This window comes from Struthio camelus, chromosome 2 (genome assembly GCF_040807025.1).
Source record: "Struthio camelus isolate bStrCam1 chromosome 2, bStrCam1.hap1, whole genome shotgun sequence".
Classification (NCBI taxonomy): domain Eukaryota; kingdom Metazoa; phylum Chordata; class Aves; order Struthioniformes; family Struthionidae; genus Struthio; species Struthio camelus.
Genome location: NC_090943.1, coordinates 58,455,596 through 58,471,900, shown reverse-complemented (window position 1 = coordinate 58,471,900; position 16,305 = coordinate 58,455,596). Strand labels below are relative to the sequence as shown.

Below are 16,305 nucleotides of genomic sequence, written 5' to 3'. Positions count from 1 at the left end.
AAAAAAAAGAACTTATTCAAACCACAGCCAAAACAAGACAACTATGTAACGCTTCTACTAACCAGCATCCAAGCACACCAGCAACAACAGCCTCTGACATTGCAGGTTTCCTTTCTATATTCAGTCAGCTCACAAACCTCAGTTACCAAGCAGAGAAGCAACAAGCTACAGTCAAGATACCCGAACAGTAGCTAAGATTGATACTTCTCATACAATTCACTGCTCAGGGATCCTATGATGCATTATATGCCCTGCTGGCACCACTAGAAACACCCTAAATAGGTAAGTATTAAACACTATCATCTAGGGTTAAAAGCAAACCAGAAATGAAAAAATGATAGCATTTAGAAATTATTAGTTAGCTCAGTAAACTAACTGCCAAATTAAAGGACAAAGATGGGGTGTAGAAAATAACTTATTCCTATTCTTAGGTTTTTCTAGGGTCACTTTAAAATTATGAGACAATGCAGTTTCCTGTAGCAAATATAAAATAAAATATAGTAATAAGAAGCAGAGAAGTGGCTGCTGAACAATCATATAGTACAAACAATATTAACCACATTATCCTGTCTGAAAAAAAATTACAAAAATCATAAAAATGTTAAATGCACAATACTTTTTGCAGATTTTCAATCCAAAAGAAACCAACTTATTACAGTATTTGCTGGAGCCTGGTTACAATTAAATACAGGAAGGATATTAAAACTTCCAAGAGATTTTTTTTAAGCCACAACAGAAGAATAAGCACAATTGCATAATTGGAACCAAATCCAAAACCCACTTCCTTCTTATTTACTAGCATCATCTAAAGGACACTATTTAGATACTGACGTTGAAAGGTCTGGAGCAGGCAACTGTAAATCATCTAAAAGTAAAAAATTTCAAAGGAATTGTATGACATGGGTTAAAAGTTTATAGATGAGAGATACAGAAAGTTAGCGTTCACTGCAAAACCACATCCTAGCGGTCACTGTCTCTCTCTTCAATAAAATCCTAGAAACCTATTTTGTTGTGAGGAAATAAATCCCCTTTAGCAATAATAAGCTGTTACAAGGCGATAGGGCAAAATGTTTGATATATAAAATTTGAAAGAGATGTCTTTGAAATATATTCTAAAAATAGCATTATGAAAAATGGGTTTTCACTTATCATCAGATACTTGTTCTGCAAAGAATGGTTAACTACTCAACAAACCTTCCAGTCAGGGTGATATTTCTTTAAAAAGCTTCAGTCTTTTCATTGGCAGTTGAATTCAGTTCAATGCTCTTTGTCATAATTACTAACTTATCTGTGCAGGAAATTAGTATCAAAAGCATCACCCCTACCATAAAAGAAAGTCTCGTGCCTTTCTACAAAGCATGAGGAAAAGTGGTAGCGCAGGCACAGATGGAAATATACATGCTAGTTTTTGGTATAAAATAATCAAAATGTTTTTCAGTGACTTCCAAACATTTAAGTACTTGAACACCTGACTTTTTTTCCTTTTTAAGATACGGTCAAAGTCATCAATATTGCCCTATGAAGATACACTGTACGCCCAGTGAAGGGATGGATGAAAGGTGTAGTATACTTCTATATTAGATTCGTGCAAGAAGTACCGACAGGAGATGATACAGGTCTCTGCTGTCATAACACTATTAATAGGAAGATAGTTCAACAATGCTTTTGCTTTACACGTAGAAAGCAGCAATTCCTTCTCTCTCCTTACAGAATTACTACACTTCAGTGAGAGTCACACTGGAGGAAAAGTTCGCATGATGCAGCTGTCTACTATCTAGATCCCACCATTTATCAACAGCAACAAGAGTCTAACAAACTAAAACTCTAAAACTTTGGGTTCTTTATTATTTTGGAAGCATCCATGAGAGATTTCAAAAGGTTGTGCTTTTTAAATATCCATCAAATGAGGAGGAGCTAGCTTTAGATATCCCAGTTTGGCATGTAAAACCATGCTCCTTTTGAAACGTGGATCTTTCAAGAACCTGATTATATCACAGTAATTGTCTACATTTCCTTTAAAAATTACCACCAGAACTACTAGAAAGAGCAACTTTTTAACTAGCTGTTTAGATTCTGTACTATTCTTCTTCTTTTCTCATTTTTTTTGGTACATTCACCCTTAAAGACTTACAAGTTAACTCCAGGTTTGCAAAAAGAAAGAAAATAAATGAGGAAAACTATACGTTCTCAGAGACACTCAGCTGTCAGATGTGTTTTTCTTCATTGATTTTAACACATTTTTCATAGGATTGATTACATGGGTTTGTTTTTTCTACCCCATCACCCCATCCAAAAAATATTTCTTCCAATTAAGTAAATGTTCTCATTATAGTCTTTGGCCAACACTCTAAAGTTAATTTGGACCAAGATAACAGTTATCTAAAACAAAACAGCTATTTCTGAATAACAGCTTAGGTATGTACTCTATTCCAAAGTAACAACTTGTTTCAGTTTAATTTACCCAACATTTAACTTCAAAGTAAATAAAAATATCCTTATTTTGCAATAAGAGTGCCTATGTACGAAATTACTCTTTAATAAGGTTTGTATAACTATGATTTGATAAAAGCAAGGAATGAGTTAATATACAAAAAAACCACTAAGTTATCCCCGCACTAGCCAGCAGTTTTTCAGCTAAGCAGATAGAAGTCAAACACCACATGCCATGCTTGTGCATTAACATCTACCTGAGCCTTCATTCCCTTTCTTCTGTATGCTAACAAGTGGGCTAATAGACGATGACGTGGAACTGAGATGGAAATTTCAAAGACTCTCTGTAGCAGCACTTCTGTGCATAGCCAAAACCATCTTAACCAAAGGCAAAGACTCTAAAGACAGCTGCAGTGGCATAAAGTAAGGTGAAAGGTAGGGGAGAATAACACCAATACCTAGCTTTATCTCTTGTTACTTTCAGCATTTGATAAAATTTGATAATAGTCAGTTTCGTTATTTCTTTTACATAATCAATTTACACAAAGATACAGAAGGCTTTGAGGAAAAAAAAAAAAACCAAAAAAACCCCAAACCTAAAAAGCAAAACCACCCCCACCCCAAAACAGTGGAGCAAGGAATCAAGAAATAACAGTAATTCTGGAAATCACTGGAAATTCTTTACTAAAAGAAGACATGAAGAAGATCAAGCAAAAGTTGTCATACTATAAGATATTATAAGGCACGTCATAGAAAATATTACTTTCATACCAATATAAAACACTTAAGATTTTAATGGATATTTAAAATATTACTCTAAAGTGTTTATTACATTTTGCAGATACAGACACAATATTTATAAGTAAATACATATCATGAAAAGTTCAGTTGTTACAAGTATTTCTCAACCAAATAAAAAATTCTTTGTTGATTTAAGCAAGGGCTTTCCCTCCTCTCCAGGTCTGATTTCAGTAGGCATTAAACAACAGAAACCTTACAAGCCTCAGGGGTTATAATCATACAATATAATTATACAATAATATAGGTTGGAAGGAACCAACTTCTGGAGGTCATCTGGTCCATGCCCCTGCTCACACAGTGATCAACTTAGAGCAAGTTGCACACTGGGAGCTGTATCACCTCCCAGCTGCACTGACAGGCATTATGAACTAAAGACATGAAGGACAATGTAAAAAAATACACAAATAAACACTGAAGAAAACAATGGGGCATTGTCTGAGATTTGATTAGTACTGCATGCAGTTTGGATATAAATTTTTAAATGTATACAAAAATGCCTACATGCCATGTTCCCTGTTGCTACATGCAAGAATCTACATCAGCGAGAGAATGTATCATCTGATCATGTGAAGCTAACACCAACATTACTTTGTTCTTGTGAAGTATAAAGCATTTTATCAATGACATTTAAATGTTCAAATGCAACCTGAAGTTCTCATTACTCATGGTACTAATTTCATGATCAAAACACTTTGTCTTTACCTTTTTGCTGAAACGCCTTTTAAATGTGCCTAAAGAAAACACTGCACTTTCACACTTACTTTGTTCTTTAATTCCCTGAGCCAGAAGCTACCCTTTCAGGTTAGATTATTTTGATACACTGGGTGATTTTGTGCAAATCCTTCAATCCCTCTGGTAGAAATACTACCCACTGCCAAGGTCTCACTTCCTAGCAGTGTCAAAATGGTATTTTTAGGTCCAAACATCTACACAACTGAAAGTATTTTTTTTTAATTCAAGAAATTAAAATATAATTCAAGAAATTAAAAACAAACTGTTCTTTAAACTCCTACCTGAGTTGACAAGAGATTACAGTCAATGTGCAGTCCTTTCCCCGTCTTATACCTTTGAAGCAAACCAGCCATAATTGCTCCACACATATACAGCCCAGTAGCAAGATCTGTCATGGCTACTCCTGGTCTAACTGGCTCACCATCCTAACAGACAAAGAAAACATCCAAAAACAAAAAAGGCAAAAATTTACTTTTAGTTGTAGTATATTCCACACAAGACTAGACTTAAAGTGTTTACACATTTCTGCATTGCAAACTTTAAGAAATAAGAGCATCTTTGTGTGAGTTGAAGCAAAAAGTCTACTACCGAAAAATAAACAATCTTGCAGTTTCTACACAATTCTCTAACTTCATGATGCTGCAAATTTGCAAACAGTGAAAGATCTATTATGCTACTTTTTGCCTGAAAAACATCAACTCTTTTAGTCACCAAGGCCAAAAGGAAAGACATACCCTTAGAGGCAAGAGAATCCAGCGAAAACTGAATCTCACTACGCCTTAAAGCCAAAGGCCTAAAGGATTCTCATAGTATGTTGACCCTGGTGCAAGCCTGTTTGAAAGGCAGAACCATGTTCGCTTGCTCTCCTCACCCTTTTTCTCCCTCTTCTCTTATCACACCCAGCCAAATCTCAATTCTGTATTTTTCAGCACATGCACTCCAAGCTTTCAGTGAGAAAACAAAAACTCCTCTGCATTTACATTTTCTGCCACTTTTCCCACCTCCATCAGAAGATTAAAAATCTTGTTTTAGAAAATTAGACAAGTTTTTACTTTCCAAGTACCATTGCTCCTCAGAGATATTGTCCAATATAAAAAATCTTGCACGCACAAACAAGGTACCAGTAATGTACCGGTTACAGCACGTCAACAACCTACAGTAATAGTGTGAGCGCACCTAGCCCACAGCAAATATGAAGTGATTGAAGTTAGCCCTAATAGCACATAGTTAAGTCAATTTACATTATCTTCTGTTTGTCACACCTGCAGTTACCACAGTTCATCAAATAAGGTAAGTGATGATGGTAAACTATCATAAGCCCCATGTAATACACAAACACAGAATAATGCAGTCCCATGAACTTAAATCTACATTTCTGTGTTTTTCTCTTTTCATTCAGATACACATTTACTAATACGTCTTTGCTCTCCACCAACTTGCAGAGTAAGTGTCACAGATTTCAAACAACACAATCATTCAAAATAGTGTCAAGTCCAAGCTGATTTCAGCAGAAGTGCAGAACACAAATTTCTGAAATTAACTGTTCAGTTTTCCATAATCTTTCAATAATCAACTAATCACAATGATGCAAGTGTGGCAGTTTCCTTTTCTAACTTATATGCAGGACAGCAATGTTCTAAAAGACAGGAGAGAGGAACAAACTCAAGAAATGCTCCAATCACGCAAATGTTTCATCTTGTTCCATGGTCAGTCCATGTTCTCAGTATGTGGGCTCAGGCATCCAATATCTTCAGGCATCAATGTCTTCACATTCCAACTCCTAAACTTCTGACTACCACTGGAAAACTGTTGTTTTAAATAGCTTTCTTCAGTATGTCATTCTTTTTGCTTGCGTCAAGGGAAGACTCTTAATTTGACATTGTATTTCAAAACTCCCTTAACTGTTAGCATGAAACATAGCCCCTCTGCAGTCAATGACAAGACGACCTTCTAATTTCAGTGAAGGTAGGATTTTAACAGAGATGTTTAAAATGACTTATAAGACATCCTCCTACTTCTTACTCTGAAAAGTTTGAGATCTGATAGTCAGATTCTGATAAGCATTGCTTGTCTTGAAGTACAGTCCACAAGTAGTAGTACTAAAGCTAATGGGATTGTTACACATAGTAGCAGTATGTAAGTAAGCCCACCATAAGCCAACTCAAAATCACTGTAACTGATAAATAGTAACTGTTAGTAAAAGCATACATGTCTTTAAACAAGTCTAGCAGAAATTCAGTAAAACTGAATTTGCAGAATTATTTTAATTGCTTATATGTATAGTGTTAAATGTAAATACAAGTTATGAGTACTGATAAGTACAAAAAGTCTTGCCTTCACATACAAAAAAATTTACCTTCACAAGGGTTTTTTTTCTTTTCCACTCTAACAGAATAATATAAACCTGATGTCTACTTATATACAGCTTATTTTAAAAGTTAGTCTTTAGTTCAAGCAATTTCAAAAAATAACATATCATCAGCTGCATTAATAGATCAATTCTTTGATAAAAGAGTAAACATTATCCTCTACATAAGATGGGAAAGGCTATTACAAAACTGACCCAAAATTATAAAATCAGTCTTAAATACAAGTAATTTTTTTCTTCTTTTTTTAATCTCAATTTCATCAACTAGATTGCAGTAAAGGTTATTCTGTGACTATCTATGGCCTAGACATAAGGATGATGTATAAGCTACACAAATTGAAAGGAAACATCGCTTTAGGAAACACTGCTTTTTTGAAGAATCTCCTACTTCCTCCTTCTCCGTTCTAAGCTACTTCAGCTTTTTACTAGAAAGGACAGCTCAAAGGTTCTATCCATTTACCACTCTCCTTGTACACAGCTCTCTGGAGGAAAAAAGAAAGGGAAGTTCTTTATTGCTATATACAAGGGCCCACTGAGAAAATTCATTAGCACATGGGAAGGTTTTTGCTTCTCAGGTTTGTCACTGAGAAACGCAAAGGAGAAAAAATCCCATTTCCCCAATATAACCTGCTATAAGTTCTCAGTTTGTTAAACATTTCTCTTTCTTCACTATAGTCAAGATACTAGAATAAGAAGAAACCACGAGATTTAAGAGTTTGCCAACACACAGGCAGCAACATTCTTAGTTTGAAAACACTTCCCACTGCTTTCAAAGTTTCATTAATTTTCTCCCAATGGAGAAAATTACACTTTGAAGATACAAAAATGAGGATTATTTTAACAGACTGTTACATAGTAATAGACTGTTTGCTGTTACACTTTACCTTTTTCAAGCCTTCATTCCAGCATTTCACTCATCAGGCACTAAACTACCTAATTTTTTAAAGCAACTTCTTTTGCCTAAGTACAAAGTTAACTTTTACTTATAGGAATACGGTTAACAACTTCCCCTTATGGAACATTGCTATATTTGAGAAATCAAATTACCAATGATCAATAGCCAGATCGTTACCTTATTTTTAGCATTGGCTTTATTTAATTTCATCCTTACACTCCATAATCTATAACTCTGTAGCAGCCCAAATAATTTCCATTCTTCCTTAGTCTTTTGAGACATGAATAGCTGGCATCTTATACCCCTTAATCAGCTTTTAATGTCCATCCTGTGTCAAAAAAACAGCCTGTTTGCAACAGCATGCACAGCTGTACCTATTGTAAAAATGGATTTGTTTAGATTTTCATCTCTGTCCCCTGAAAGAAGGGCTATGAAGCTGCTTCGTAGGGAGGATGAAATGCCATACATACACATGTACCATTCTTTCCAGGTAAACCTTATCACAGAAGAGCATTTGACAGCACAAGAGTACTTTTGCGTAGATCATGTTATACTAGCTCCCTGAGCAAAGTAAAGATCTATAGAAAAGCTTTTATTCAAGTAAAGTTACTATCTTAAGACAAAAAACCTACAACACAGCCTCTAAGTGACATTAGTACGTTAGTAAAAGGATCAAGTGCAACCCTAGTCAGGGAGCAGGTGCTTTTGGCAAACAAGTTGCCACCCAGGCTCAAGGGCTGGGCTGCACTCGAACTATAGGCAGCTCCAGGACATCATCTTCATTCATTCAAACATATGAAGATTCTCTCCTGCTTTGTGCTTTGCTACTGCTTAACGTACCCTCGGTTTACAATTTTATGCACAGGTTTTGCTGTTTGCTAAATTCCTTACAATTGGTCAACATATTCTGACCCAGAGAAAGCCACAAGACGTCCTGGGAGCTCCTTTTCCTGAGCCAAATGAAGAGGAGGACACCTTTTTTCCGCTTGGATGTAATTCCTTTGTGGTCTGCCCAAATTTACATCAGCAATATAAGAACAATCCAGTCAAAGTGGAAACTGTTTTGAAATGACATGCTTAATAAAAGTACTCTTAAGTCCAGTAGTCCTTACAGACAGGAAATAGCTGCTGACACTAATATGAACCAGCAATGGCTGTATTTTTTCAACAGCTCTGAGCTATATACCATGTGTACTCCTTTGTTGCAGCTTGCTTATTTATTTTTAAGCTGAAGACTGGCCCCTCTGGTATTGTAGATCCCAATCATGTCTTGCTGTCTCACGTTCAGTGAAACAAAATGTTTCTTCAGCAAGAAAGAATGCTTCCTGAACAGATTGCAGCACCATAAAGATACCCTTAATATCTAAATTAATATGCAATAATACACTTTGAGTCAGAAGGGGAACCTGTATCCAAATTGTTTTTTTCTTAATTAAATTCAAGTTATCGCTTTAATGAGTCACAGAAATTTTCATCAGAGGAATACTGATCTGCCACTGATGTATCCGAATCCATGAGGAAAAAGCTTTCTGTTCTTCGAATATGAAACTTGAACGTGGTAAGTGTTTAACCAGGAAAGTATCTATAAATTATGTCTCTCAGGACAATAAAAGTATCATCAGTGTAGGCTCCGTCCTTTTAGCATATTTTAATTTATGTAAAGAAAAACTGAATCAGGCCTGAGGTATCTACTTTCATTTTAAAATGGCTTTGTGGTACAGATTTAGACAAAACAGATTCCCCACTATTGCTTGTACATTTCCATAAACACCCTGGAATTCCAAATTCCACAGTTGTCTCATATTTCTAATAGCGAGGCAGGCTATTGCTATATAAAAGCTTGAATTCCACGTAGCTTTGTGTATCTACAGATGAAAACATGGTTTACAGATTGAATTTTACTCAGAACTGAATGTTTGGTTTTATACAATCGGCAAAAACAGCAGCTGAAATGCAGTTGTTTGTGCCTGCAAATTTGTAATACTGCAAAAATTATAGTTTAATTTCAAAGTTCAGAGCTTAAATTTGCTAAAAATCATTTCAAAATAATCAACATTAAGTCATTTCAGTAACAACTACTTCTTAGCAAAGAACTTGAAGCTACCGGGAATTTCTTTATGCAGGAATTTTCTCACAGATCTTAAACTAAGATGTACAAAGCATACAATCTTTTCCCCTTTTCCACAGTTTATTTCATACTGTGCACTAAATGTGATATTATTCTGTATCTTTGGTGCATTCTGCTTTTGTATTACCTTTTTTCTTCCTTTAATATCATCATTATTTCCTTAATAAAAAGATAACTTGGAAAAAATAGATGTATTAGTCAAAAACTTCCACCTCTTCCACTATGATATCTTTGTTATCTCAAAATTACAATGGTACACAAAATATAAAGTATTGAAGGAAGAGAATGTTATATATATGATGGACTTAACAAATGTTTAAGTTTTGCTCAAACTCCTATGCTGGTAAACTATTGATTTCATGGCTTAATATCACGAGCTCCCTAACTGGAGGTACGTCAACCCAATAAAGTTAAACAATCTGCAAAGGTAAACTGCTTTCTTTGAGACATTAAATCAGCAGCCAGATGGTTGGAATAAACTAAAATTCACAATATGAAATTTCTCTAAGCTAAAATGGAATATACATTGCTATTAGTTCCATCCATTTAAAAATATCAGAACACTGAATGTAATTTTTAGTATCCTGTTATTAAAATGCTTTTTGTGAGGAGCTGTAACTATACACTAACATACTTCAAAACTAAGCAGTTCAGTGATGTATGTAGATGTTTCGTTGCTGCTGCTCAAATTCAGGATAATTTGTTCACTGCATCAGCTAGGACCTCTAAGATTGTCCTACAAGCACACTCAGTGACTTGTTCACTGAAAGGAAGTTTTCACAGAGCACCTTTATACTGACATTCTGCTGATTATCTACGGCTACCACAATGCAATAGAAAAACAATATTATATCCGCTAGAGCTTTTTTCCCCCCTCCAGCAGTTCATGAGACAAACGCTTGCAATTTACTTTAAGCTCATCTCTAGCATATACTTCAAATCATCATATTAGTTTTAGTACGTGAATTCCCTATTATCTGATCAACAAATAACTCAATATTATTCTCTATGTACTGACTGAAACAAGGTTTTCCATTTCTCAGAGTTGGTTCTGTTTAAAATTCCACAAAACTCAGTCACATGTACATAACTGTAGATTTACTTTAAAATAACAATGCATTATTAATAGTAAACTTTCAAGCAAGCATACAATGTTATTTTAAAACCATTTGAGTCGGTTTTCACTACTACAGCAAAAGGCACGCTAACATCTACGGTGCTATTGACCATGAAGGCTTCAAAACAAAATTGTTGCTCTATACATCAGAAAATGGTTTAAAGAAAATGATGAAATAAAATACGAGAAACTTAAAATGGAGAAAAATAACAAGTAAGTTTTGGCATATTTATTTTAATCTGGCAAGAGAATGACTACGTTTGAATTATTAAAAGCCCCTGGTGAATAGAGACGGAACTGTTACTAGCAATGATTAAATGCTTCTTACGATTATATTGCCTCAAGTCCTGGTGAGGTGATGTGAACATCTGGATTTCCAACGCAGATCTTAACACAACCTTTTAATGAAAATCCATCTTCATAACAGCAACGGAGGAATATTATTTTCATGATACAAGTTGCATCTAATTATTCAGTAAAACACTTGTATTCTCTCTCATTCACATAATTATTCAAAAGTTTTATAAGATTTGTTTTTTCAACTTTTGGAACGTATTTTCCTTTACTCAGTTGGTACTAGCAATGTTTGCCCCCTTGTAAAGTTTATAACTCCATGTAATTTTGTTTGGTACATTTTCAGGTGTGTACAGCGTTTCTGGCATTGTATTGGAAGCACTGACTTTCACTCTACAGGCACCAGTGTCAAAATGTAAATAAAGGTTAATTATGTTACTGTAATTTTTCCAATGTTATAATCAGTCCGTTTGGGTTAACACATGTATGCCTTATGCACACATCTGGAATATTTGAAGAGAAACATCCATGACAAGCACATCCAGCATTACATCTTGTGTTCTAAGATGACACATAACAGTTAAGTGCAGTGGGAAGAAGCTTCTCCATCCCCACTGCAACCTCCCATTCCTGAAGTGCAAGATTTGAGATTAACACTTACTACAACCAGTTGCTGCGTTACAGTTCCTCCTCCTATGACTATGTATCACCAATATGGCACCAATGGGCAGACAATACGCTCTTACGACACTAGGCATGAGATATTTCAGCTGCTTCAGTCAATATTTGACTTATTTTAGTTTTGTATAGAAAGGACAACTCCGGTAACAGTATTTGCCTGAGGCACAAGAGTTTTGATGTTTGCCATTGTTCTCAGCAAAAAACAAGTCTATTGGCAGGGATTCCCAAAGGCAGAATATCAATCCTACAGTAGAGTTATGTCCAGATTATCGATGGTTAGCTTTCAACAACCAGCTCAAGAAAAATGAACATCTGACACTAAGTATAGAAACTTGATGAGCTCCTTGTTTATTTAGAGCATGCAAGCGTCATGCTTCCAGTAGAGATCTGCACAACTGATTCCAGAGGATCAGAAGCACCACAGCAGAGGGCTATCTAGTGTTTATGATGCATAAAACAGATCTACAACACTATGCCACTTTGGAAATGATGTTTGGAGACCACACTTCCCTGAACCTGAAGGTCATTCAGGCTGGCTAACTCAAATACCTGTTTCGACAGCATTCTACGTATGCATGAAATCCAGATACTAAGCCACCTCTTTAGTGCTTTGACTATCAAAGATCTTGGATATCAAAGGGAATAGCAGCACCTAAAGCTTTTCCAAAGTCACTAATGGCATTTCTCTGCTTCTTTTCAAGCAGTTTATCAGTCATTTGTATGGCTCCACAATTCCCTCTTTTAAAGAGCTGATGCACTCACTGTATCAAAGCATGTGTCTCTTGCGTGAGACTTCTCACACATAACTATGGTTCCATTACCCAGGTGTCTACAATGTACCTACTAATATCCTGAAGTGATTTCAAGTGGCTGTTAACACACTAACAATATATTGTCATTAATTTATTCACTGGAAGTTTAGGATACCGCTTTCTTCCATTTTCTCAGGTATTTCCATTGCTTTGCTAGGCTGTAGTGAGATATCCAAGGGAGATAAGCTTTATTATTTTTGTAGATTCACAGAGAGACTACTTTTTGTTGGACTCAAAAGAGCATGCATAACATGGTTGTGTTAGCATAAGCTAACTTAATTCTGTGCAGCATCAAGACTTAGTATATGGCAAAAAGATTCTTGTAAATTTACAAATTAAGCACAGTACCTCATGTCCTGTGATATGCATGAGACCAGAAACAGCAGCTGCAATAGAGTCATATCCTCTTCTCTGAACCATTGGACCAGTCTGACCATAACCTAAAAGAGAAAAAGAACAGTTAGTAGTTCAGTCAACGATGAGTACCAAACAAAAACTATGGAACGAAAAGAAAAGGAACCAATCAGTATTCTCACCAGCTTCTGTTCACAAGTTCTCCAGGTTGTACAAACCAATGAAAGCTATAGCCTATCTACTCGTGAACGTTTTTAAGAGTAAACCCATTGTTTCTATCCTATGCTGGCTGATGATGTGTTTGATCTTAATTCTGCATAGATTCCCGGCCCTGCCAAGTTGTATTCACTTTGGATAGAATTCTTTTTAAGTCTACTAAGATTGGGACTTGGATCTCATTTCAAAGACTTTATGGTAACCCTGCAGGCCACCAACTGCTGCTCCAACAGGACAAAGATTTCCCATGTGGCCTACATTATATTTCCATCACCATAAAGATACCTTGAATTGCATATGACATCTAAAATCATGCCATTATAATTTAGTCATATGAATTGCTCCTCCTTACTTCTCTTACTTCATTCCACATTATTGAAACAGTTACCTTCAAAATAAAACACTATTTTAATAGAGGGTAAGTATGACTCTTTAGAATGCATACACAAGTTGTTTGCCAAAATAGAGTTGTAACGGTATCATTTTATGAAATGTGAAAAATATAAAGCATTTTTATAGAAATGTTTAAATACAATTTTGTTCAGCTGTAGAATTAACTTAGAATTAACAGCTCAGTAGCATTAACAGCAGCACTAACAGAAGATGCTCTTGTTTTCCTCTGTTTTACTTCATCATGTTCCTCCAGCGAAAACCATATAACCTCTCAGCTGAGGAGCTCTTCCTGGATCAACTGCAGAAATCACAAAAATCCAGGCATCAATCCTATCCCTCTGCCAGTGATTACTGCATGTTGATCAAAAGATCAAAATACAGCCTAATAATTTAAGGTTGAAAATGGAGGCAATTCATGTACTGGGCCTGCACAATGTAACGTTATTAAGCGGCCTAAAAGCCAATGCTGACTGCCTTTTGCTCTTCCTTCTGCGGAAGGAGCGATCACTAGCACAAGGGGAAGAAGGTAACAGGGAAGCAGCAACACGTTTGAATCCCGTTATTAGATCTAATAGAAATTGTCAGAGCCCTTAAGAGTCAGAGATTTATAAGTCTCTCGTTCACCTTAAAGAGGTGGCAAATGCAAATGCCGCTCTCATGCTTTCTTTTTTCTTTCTGTGAGGACAGTTTTCTTAACTGTGAAGATAGTATTAGAATAAAAATATATCATCATATACTGCAAGATAAAAAAAGATTCCTGCATCACCTAAATGCCTTTTAATGTCTTCCAGAATAATCTTCTGTATATACAGACTGACTGTTTGAGACACATGAGAGTGACAGCTGGCTTTGCTGATTACAGCACACAACTAAAAATTGCTCACAGTAACCTCCTTCAGTTCTTCCATTTGGACCAATGTTGTCATGTACAAAATCCAGAAATGATCCCTCTGGTATAGCATGAGAGAAAAATGACAACTTCTAAACCAGAAATTGTATAAGTTTATTTTATTAGTTTATTATTTGGAGTACTTTGTTGCTCTAATTAATATTTAGTCAATCTTACAAAGCAAAACAATGTCCACCAGAAATACTGATTTCCCCATCATATCACCAAATACCATAATTACCTGATAGGACATTTCTTCTCGGAGACATCAGATCCAAATCATTCAGGTTGAGGGAGAACGCAACTTCTCTACTCGATAGTTACAGCAAAAAATCAGAACAGTACAACCAGCATAACTACTTTGTCAGTGTATCCTCAAAACAAACATTTCATAAAAAAGGATTCCAAAAAAAAGATTTTTTTAATGGTGAAATCTGTATCCTGCAGATTTCACTACTCACAAAAAAAGTGTGTTGGGGCAGGGGGTACAAACACAGACCCCACACTAATTTACCTAGCTCTATTCAAGATAGAATTGTTGTCTCTGACAACAGCTGACCCTAAAGAGTAAAATGTGACCTTTCCCTTCATATTTGCACACTTATATTTACAGAAAAATAACTGTTTTCATTCTCAAACATAACAGCAAGAGGAAATATGGCGCATCCACCCAAAAAGGCTCTGACTAGCTCTAACTATGCCTATACCATTATCTCATTGGGATGAACTGTAACGTTAAAATCATTTAAATGTGCGTGGGCCTGCTTCAAAAAAAAATCTTGCTCAATTAAAAAAATACTGAAAACAACTTTAATTGAATAGTGAAAAGCATATTGAAATAAGTGAGAAGTTATGCACTGGCCTCAATTACTAACAAAGAAAAGACATCTCAACACATCTGCTCACACAAATGTTTTCATAAACAGAAAACATCTGAAAATTAAGCATTTAGTATGTAGACAGATGAACTATAAAAATTCCTTGCAGTGCTCCTCCCATAAGGACAAACACCCATCCCGCAAACACAGAATTCAGGAAGGGCAACAGGGAGCAATTTCTGCATTTTTCTACTGGTATTATAGAAATACATATTGCAAGTCCTTTTCACACATGACAACAGGCTGATTTCAACACAGAAGTTATTTGCTGGCTTTCTGGTTAAAATCCAAGGTCCTAAGGAATGCTTAGCTAGTTTCCAAAAATCACAACAAATTAAAGAAAAATACACAATGCTATTTTCGATTTGAATTCTGAATTGTTAGAGATAGTGTGGTGACAAAAATCTACTGTCGTTGAAGGTGGCTTGCCCCCGGGAAGTATGGACCTAGAAAACGCCTAGGAAAAAAGAGGTAGCCATCTAACTGTAAGAGTTAAGTGCCAAATATCTGTTTCTAAAAATGAAAGATGCCATTATGCAGATAAGTAAAAAACAAAGAATGAATGTTATTATTCTGGTAAATTACATAGGCCAATAGAGGAACCCTGTGCTGATCTTTTAGAAATATCTATGAAAACAAGTACAAATAAGTTTGAGGGAAACTACAATTACATTTAGAAAATTTCCAGTCAGGTGCACACATCTCACCAAAACGTTTTGTATACAGATACATACTCACACACACATTTATACATGTATGTACACATAATACAGATACTTAAAGAGATAAAAATACCACACGCAGCTTAACTAATGTTCATGCAAATACCCAGCTTTCTCTCAGGCTTGAATTCACCACATAAAAGCGCAAATTTGCGATCATACATACTTAACCCTAAGAACTGGTTTCTGCTTAGTGTAACATAGTTTGGGGATGATCAAGTTTAGACACAGCAGAAAATACTTTAGCCTAAAAAGTGGTCCCTGCTGAATGACTGGAAGGCAGAGGTCAGGTAGGTTATTAAATGGTTGTCAAGTCTGAGGCAGAATTGAGTTGGAGAAATCTCATCTCGCTCTTGCTCCGAACTGCCCTCTAGCGGAGCTTATCTCCTAAGGCTACAGTCTATACTTGTGAATAGTCCCTTATCTATCAAGTACTTAATTTATTTCAGTCCTTTAAGTCTAGTACCTTTATTTTTATTTTTATGAATATATTTTGGAGGAGAGACAAGAGGGTTTATTTAAAACTTGATTTAATAGAATTGAGGCTTTTCCAAATCATTTCAGTTGAAAAGGGAGCTGCATCAATGCTTGATTC

The 16,305-nt window shown here is 35.6% G+C and overlaps 1 protein-coding gene across 3 annotated transcripts in view; it reads right to left on the bottom strand.

Annotated features, from left to right (window-relative positions):
• SUGCT (succinyl-CoA:glutarate-CoA transferase) overlaps positions 1-16,305 on the bottom strand; it is a 332,549-nt gene that overhangs the window by 274,499 nt on the left and 41,745 nt on the right. For 2 of the 3 annotated variants that reach the window (XM_068935970.1, XM_009679424.2), the window contains exons 7-8: positions 12,607-12,698; positions 4,245-4,388 (exon numbers count right to left, since the gene is read on the bottom strand). In XM_068935970.1, the coding sequence (XP_068792071.1) occupies positions 4,245-4,388; positions 12,607-12,698 (236 nt within the window). The remainder of the gene's footprint in view (positions 1-4,244; positions 4,389-12,606; positions 12,699-16,305) is intronic. The other variant, XM_068935971.1, reaches the window with a different exon arrangement.